The 8214-nt window shown below is 35.0% G+C and overlaps 1 protein-coding gene across 2 annotated transcripts; it reads left to right on the forward strand.

The window, feature by feature from the left end:
- Positions 1-5180: 5180 nt before the first annotated feature.
- On the forward strand, positions 5181-7918 carry LOC131068000 (uncharacterized). Of its 2 annotated transcripts, none has more exons than XM_058003187.2 (2): positions 5181-6560; positions 7440-7524. In XM_058003187.2, exon 1 carries the CDS (start codon positions 5890-5892, stop codon positions 6544-6546), a length of 657 nt encoding a protein of 218 aa, XP_057859170.1. In that variant the 5' UTR covers positions 5181-5889; the 3' UTR covers positions 6547-6560; positions 7440-7524. The 2 variants fall into 2 exon arrangements, with proteins under 2 accessions (XP_057859170.1, XP_057859169.1); XM_058003186.2 differs by having other exon boundaries at positions 5185-6520; positions 7440-7918.
- Positions 7919-8214: the final 296 nt, after the last annotated feature.

Genomic DNA, 8214 nt, shown 5'->3' on the forward strand with positions numbered 1-8214 from the left:
GATGGGGGTATAGGCTCTGCTTCGGCCACATTAGAAGGCGAGGTCTATAGCTGAACTGGGAACTTCACACCTCTTTTATGTGATCGCAACCTTGTTGATGCTCTCTTCTTTACACCACGGGCAGTCATCTTATTTGCCTTCCTCGTCTACTGAGAAAAATAATAAATTGTATGTTAGCTGTATTTCCATGACAAATATATATATTAATATGAATTGTACAGTACGTATGGAATATTTTTCGTAATTTTAAATGTTACATGCAAACATATATATAGTACAACATGGGTTACATTGAGATGGAACCAACTAACCAAGTGATTTTGTAAGTCAATGCCTGCTGAATGATATTAACTTTGACGCTTGACATGGTACCATTGTGCAAGTAAGGAGTGGATGACAAGATATTGTAAGATGATAGTAATGCTCAAATAATAGAAGTATGGTTCCCTTTGTATAATTATATCTTTTATGGGCATATGTATGTGGATATGTATTATTTATTGGAAACTTAGACAACAGAGGTTTAGAGGTACATGCACAGATTTAGTCTTGTCTGGCAGGGATTCATGGTTAAAATCTTCTGGATCAAGTAGATGTGGTGGTGTAGCTGAAATGGCTTCCTTCCAAAGAATTTGTTGATTGTATAGTTGGCAAGGCAGAATAGAATGCAACCACCCAGTTTGACCACGATGAGGTTGAATGTATACTTTGGTAAAAATCCTTGATGGAATATGTGCATTAACTACTCTTCGAAGTGTATGCTGCTATGATAGGGTAGTGGAGCTTTGACAGACTTGTGTTCCATAGTTTTCTAAAAAAAACCTATTCAAATAGTTGGTTTGCCATGATTCCAGATTCATCTTGAATAATTTAGAAAAGAAAGACGATTGGGTGGGAAAGAGATGATCATCATAGGGGCTTGGACAGAGAAAGAGTTGGTCAACAATATGAGAATGCTTCGCAATCCATTCTTGTTGTGCACGAATGTGTGGATAAGGGATTTGAACTAGTCATTCAATGGGTGGAATAGGTGACTGCGAGAAGGGATCAAAATATTCATGGAGGTAAGTTGTAATGTCATAATCTGCATCATTTGGAGTGAGAGTTATAATGAGACCTTGAGTTGTTAGTGTGTGATGGGCCTTCAAATAGTTTTCCCTATTGTATTCATAATTTCGAACAATTTGATAGCGTTCATCTCTATTTGAGACATCCACGCTCAACTGTGTCCATGTTCGATGTCTGGAATGTATCATTGTGACTTCTTCATAGTCATCTGCATCATGCTATCCATTACAAATATATCATGTCACCTGATAGTTGAACACATATGTATACATGATTTGCTACTTCTGGAATTTGCATCAATGTTTTGGATAACACCCTATGATCCACCATCAGGATGAAGGAGAGTGTCAACTAGGGCATTTCATTTGTACATCTTTGGGCACTCTCCTTCAGAAGGATGATGGATCCCAGAGTGTGATCGAAAACGTAGGTGTAAAAAAGAGACAAACAATCAAATCCAAAAGTGGGTAATGTAATTCAGTCATGGCTTGTGGAAATTTAGTAAATTTAATATCTGTATATACATATATGTACATGACCTCTATATGTACATATCCATATATACGTATATGTACATCAGTTGTATATGTACATATATGTACATACATGTAAAACCACACAAGTACAATAGTTGTAAATGTACATGTATGTAGATACATATATGGATTTCTAATGGACAATTAATTGAATTTTGTTAGTACATACAACCGTAACACCATTTTGATGTTCAAATCAGTAAGTAGTTTGTTGTTTGATGTTCAATTGTGTTTGGATGTTTCTGTTGTGATATTTGTATACCTTTATATGCACAGAGTCAGTAGTTTTGATGTTTACTGTTAAATTAATTCAAAATTTAATGTTTATTTATGTTTCAGTTCATTCGACTCACTTGAGTCATTGAGGGTTGGTTTTCTGTCATGCACACTTTTAAGTATGTTCCCTTGTGTATTTGGAACTACATTTCGATGTTTGAATTGGGCTTATATGTATATATCTATATATACATATATGAACATCAGCTGTAGATGTACATATATGTATATACGTAGAACTAGAAGGGTTGTAAATGTATGGGTCTATGTTCATGCAGCCATGTAGACTAAATTGAGTCACTATTTGATGTATGTCCACTTGAGTCAGTGTTGTGTTTGAATTGGCATGAAGTCGGTCATTTGCATGGCTCTATGTTCATTTTCATTCATCTACACTTTTGCCTGTGTTCAATTGTGCATTTTTAATTGGCTTCCAGTTGAATTGGTTGCTATAAAGTTGAGTTTAATGAATTGGGATTGTATATATAAACCTTCAAATATACATAATTGAGTGTATAAGTATTGCATGTGGAATATATATATTTGACAGTGTGTATACACACACACACATTGTCATATATGTATATTTGATAGCATGTATATACATATGTATACAATGTCAGACATATGTATACATGGAAACCACGAAGATGGGGTTATATATATATATACACACACACTGTCAAATATGTATATTTCACAACATGTATATGCATATGTATACAGTGTCAGACATATGTATACATGGACACCACGAAGATGGGGTGCGCACGTTGTGGGTCCTCTCCTCTAGGACAAATAATATCAAATGGATATGTCAGGATACTGAACTGTGCATTAATGTAGGGAATGTGAGCTGGCAGATGCGTGCTAAAACACAAAACGCTCATTAATGTAGGGAATATGAGGTGGTAGTTTCTTATTTAGATGGGAAGTGTGCATAATAAAGCCAAAATCTTCGTAGAGATTTGGTTCACCGACATTAGTATAAATCATTGAAGAGGAAATAAAAAATAAAAAATAAATGCATCTATTTATAGGGGTCAAACAGTGCATTGAGAATATAGTTTATTTTAGTAATTGTTCAGCGAAGGGGAAACACTTCGTAGGAATCGGTAAGTATGGAAGCTACATTCACACTTTACACCTCAAGGCAGCAGCTGGCATTTGCTAGCGCAATATCTGATAAGAGATTGAAGCAAGTTTTCAAGTACCAAGATGAAAAATTTATCACGACAATTAAGGTATTCCTTGGTGATTGTTTCTTGAAAACAAAACACATGTACCGCACAAATGTTGACATTGTGAATATGGTTTTGGCATGGGGGCTAGAGATTGGAAGAACGTTGAAAAGTGTGCATGGTTGTTGCAGGGAATAGTGGGTAAGGAATGGTTAGGTTGCCTGAAGCCTCTTCTCGACAAGGTTGTTTCTAAAATTAGGTTTGATTATCTAGTAGGGGGAGGAGTGGAAGTAGAAGTCATGACACTCTTCCCATTCATTAGATGGAGAGTGGGGTAGGACCGTGAAACTAGGATGTCCGAAGTGGCCGAGGGGTGGAGGTTGCTTGAGCAATTTCTTCGTGAAAAGGAGGTGGTACGGTTGTCGTAGGCGTAGGTGAGGATGAAGACGACAAGCAGAGGTCGCAAGTCAGATTGGAGTCAGTGGACTTATGGGTATAAAAACCCATGGGGGAAAGCAAGAAATGATTTATTTGGTCTATGACAAATCATTTTTGTAATCATTTTGGTAGTGTGTCGTAGTTTTAAAAAAAACACAATTTATTGAATTGTTAAACATAAATCGAAAACAAGTCTGTGGATTGTGAAAAAGAAAAATACCTGGAAAACATGTATTCTTTGCCTGAATTGTGTGGCTTCTTGCACCTTTGCAACGTGTTCTTTCTCTGTCTTCTTGCTATTCGCTTCTTGCTTTGGCTCACTGAATGAAATGCATTGATTTCAAGTGCTTATTTATGTTTGGGAATTTGAATTTGAATCTCCATATTTCCTCATTTATGTCTAAGCTGATTGTTTTTGTTGTTCAATTCATGGCCTTACACAAGTGATGTGATGGATGCAGGTGACGAGACTAGTAATGGCGCTGAAGTGGCCATATCAGCCTAGTTCGAGCTGGACAGATGGGACGAGGGATGCAGAAAGGTGTTGAAAGGGTCTCGTGGTTTGATGCGAACGTGGACAAATTTTGACCATCATGTGACCTTTGATTGGCCACGTCACTATCCATGGGTGCTCACATGGCATGGGGTTGTCGTCATGTCGTTTTGTATTGCCTCGAAGTCGGCTTATTTAGGCTTCATATGTCATCGTTTTAATGTTTAATACAAACTTTAATGTTTTTATCGTGGTCCCTTTATTGGGCACGTGATCTTATTTGACTGAACTCTCAAACTTTTATTCGAATCAATATGAATGGTTTAAATGTTTACGTGTGAATATAAAGATTTATATTTTGAATGCAAAAGATACACTTTATGGTTAATTCGTGTGATTGTTGAATGGTATTATTTATTGGTTTAATGTTGAACATATGATGGGACACACGTCAATAGGTACTGGGTGGTTAGGCAGACACCTGCGGGCCCCTAACCGCCCAAGATCTATCACACGTTTAGGTCCCCGCACACGTAATGGCTCCTCTCCCCTATCTCCTCAAAGGAGTTTTTTAGATTTTTTTTTAAAGATCAATAAGTTATGTATTTTTCAAATTACATTAGATTTTTTAAAATTAGAACATGTGTGAAACTTTTGTAAATAAAAATATTTAATTTTTTTTATCATTTATATGCATAATTTTTAAAACCATTTTTTTTTTATTTAAACAAATTATATATTTGTTTTAATATTTATCAATTAATTATATTTAAAAGATAATTGACTCAATCATTTTAATTTTCTATTTTTAATTTTCTAACGTTTATTTTGATGAACTTTTCCTATTTTTAACAGTTACAAAAGACACAATTTTTTTAAAAAGGAACGAAAAGAAAGAGAAAAAAACAAAACAGCCGTTAATTAATTATATTTAAAAGATAATTGACTCAATCATTTTGACTTTATATTTTTTATTTTCTAAAATTTATTTTGATGAACTTTCCTTATTTTTAACAGTTACAAAAGACTCAAATTTTTAAAATTAAAAAAAGGGAAAAAGAAAGAAAGAAGAAAGAAAGTTGAAAGAAAGAAAGTTGAAAGAAAGAAAAGGACAAAACAGCGGTTACTTTTAAGATGAAAACGCTAGAACAACAATCTACAGAATTGCATTAAATAACTTCATTTTCTGGTTGATTTGTAAAAATTGGAAAAAAGGGCCGACCTAAATTACGCTTAATTTGCATTTCGTTCAAGAAGTATTTTTCTATCATTTTCTTTGAAAAACTTTGTTACACTAATATACATATCTAAACCAGTCCTGTAGCCCAATTCAAAATAGATTTGTTCATAATTTACAGAGGAAGAAGCACACCCTGCGGGCCTGGTGTTTTTTTGCTTAGGATCCCGATTAAATTGGCATTGCACACAATTCCCAACATTCTGTATCAGATATGTAATGTTGGGCAGAGGGCTTAACTCAGAAATTCAGAAAATTGTTTAATTCTTAACTCTGAATCATTTGTTTAGGACTAGGTGCAGCAATCGAAATCTGGGTGGTAGGTGAATTAATGAAAGTTCTTATCTACTAGGGTTTTGGCCATTATTGTGGTATTTAGAAGTATATATTTTGGGTTTATTTACTATTGCCACAGAGAGTTGATTTACTGCTTGCCCATGTAGTACTCATGGAGCTTCTGTACATATTGCCTTACTGAAGCTTTGGTTATGGAGCTTGGGTTTTTGGGATCACTGCTGTAATGCAAAAGAATGAGTTTAGCTGGAAGAAACAGGAACATGGGCATCTGCCTTTGAGTTCTGAGGCTTCCTTACACATCAATGTGTATATGTATATAATTTATACTGCCAGGGACTGTGGAGCATAAGAAAAATAATTGAAATGCAGAAATCAGTTTGTGATTGTACCAATGAATATGATTATGATTTAAGTTTGGAAGGGAATGCATCAGAAACTCATCATGGGTTTGATCTGGAAAGTTGTACTAAGGTCTCTGAAACAGAGGCTAGTTCATTTCTAGCTTCAGGCAGAAGTTTGTTTGGGAAAGTTTGGGGAACGTTGGGCTTTACTCAGAGGGGTAATGGATTGGTAGGTGGGCATACAAGGGTTAGTGGTGTTCAATATGAGGTTCATTGTGGTTGCCAGCACAAAGAAGTAAAGATGGGGTTTACAGAGTCAGTTGTATCTGGTTTTAAGAAACAGGGGTCTAAGGATTTGGATTTGGTGAAAACAGAGAATGGAGTCGCTCGGAGTACTGAGAAGATTGGGCATGGGAATGCCAAAGTTGCCTCGAAACCTGGATGGAAAAAACCTCCCAGGCCTCCTAGAGCAGGCACAGCTCCTTCAAAGGAGAGGCATATAAAGAGCATTTCTGATGCAGATTTGCTAAGAAGAGCCAGATTAGACAGGATCAGATCTTTGAGAAAACAGAGGGTTAAGGAGCGTTCTTCAACAAAAACCACTTTGTGGGCCTTGCTGTTCACAGTTTTCTTTGCTATTGTGATCATTCAAGGTAGTCTCTTTTCACTTGCTCCATGAAACTCTCTTTTAAGGTAGTCTCCTAAACTAGTAGATATTTTGCTGTATATCAATTTTTTCTTTTTTTTTTGTTATTTGTTTTGATGATGGGTCATAGACTTTGATCCAAAATGTTGACAACAAAAAAATCTACGTGATCAAATTCAAAAGAAAAACATTGAAATCATTATGGACTGTGAAAATCTCATGAATAGTTCATTGATTACTCGTCTATGACCCAGTGCTGATTTTGATATTGTAAGCTGACTTGAAACTTATAGGGAAATGTACAAATCTAACTGTTAATACTTTAAAGTTTCTTCTTATGTTATGATATTTTTATCTGGATTCAACTCTGTAGTTTTGAGTCAAATCATTGATCTATATTTTATGAGTCACAGTTCACATGATCCCATGAATATGGTTCACATGAGCCCATTTCTCATAGAATGAATGATTCATTTAGTGAACATTGCATCTCGGTGATGCTTACAGAGTAATCCATCCCTTAAGAGATAACCCATCTCAATACTAAAAAGACTCAAATACGCTTAACCATAAAATTTCTCCTAATTCAAACCCAAGATAACCAAGCTGTCAACAAAATTGTTTGTGATTAACCAATCAGTCAAAGTCGTCCCATAAAATGTATGTACTTGAACTAAACTAAATGCAGACGTTTCCATTTTTATGTTCCTTAAAAATTGTAATAGTTCTGTTCTAACCTAATCTTATGTCATCCTCTTTTAACTGTACTGTTGTTATAAGCAATCATACATCAAGTTTGAATTTTTCAATTTCTTTTACTTCTTTACATGCAATTGGGGAAAGTTGTAGAAGGTATGTGCTTTCATGTTTTGGCCTGGTAAACTGAATCAGGAGATGTTTATGTTGCTCATGTTGGTACTTTTCAGGTATATTCTCACAAGGCTCAGTTAGCTCTCCCCATTCTTCAGCAAAACCAGGTCAGACAAGTCCACCGTTGCACAAATTTTCCAGTGATGGCTCAAATACTGAATCAAGACAGACAGTGTAACCCTTTCTCCTATTTCTCATTGATCCTGAGAAGTTTAATAGGGCCAAAACATGATGTCCAAGGTAAAGGCAAGCATAGAATTTTCTGTTGCTACAGAAAAGACAAGGGCTTAGGATGAAATGTGTATGCTAACCCGTCAGACTTTAGCAGGTTTTATTACAGTAAAACCAAAAGCATTCATAAAGGCCTTGGAGGCATTGTATCGAGTGGCTTATGCTCTTTGGACTCTATTTGCAGAGTACGGTGTATTTGAAGAAATGACCTTTTTTTTAAAACTTCATAGAATGGATGAGGAGGGGCCCAACCAACCTTGTTGAACGGAATCTAAAGAACGTTTTTTGCACGAGTTATTATTTCCACATGTACCATTAATGACTACAATTACTGAAATGAATATTAGTTGAGTTACATGTTGAATATTTATTGATTGTAAGTACCAAGGTGCAAGGTGATATATATATATATATATATATATATATATATATATATATATGTATGTATGTATGTATGTATGTATATATGTACTTTAATGACTACTATTAATGAATATGAATATTAGTTGAGTTACATGTTAAACTTAATTTATTGATTATATTTTTTACTAACTTAGACTAATCTCTATTTACCATCATTATGTGAGGAATATTGGTTGA

The sequence above is a fragment of the Cryptomeria japonica genome, chromosome 6 (genome assembly GCF_030272615.1).
Source record: "Cryptomeria japonica chromosome 6, Sugi_1.0, whole genome shotgun sequence".
NCBI lineage: Eukaryota > Viridiplantae > Streptophyta > Pinopsida > Cupressales > Cupressaceae > Cryptomeria > Cryptomeria japonica.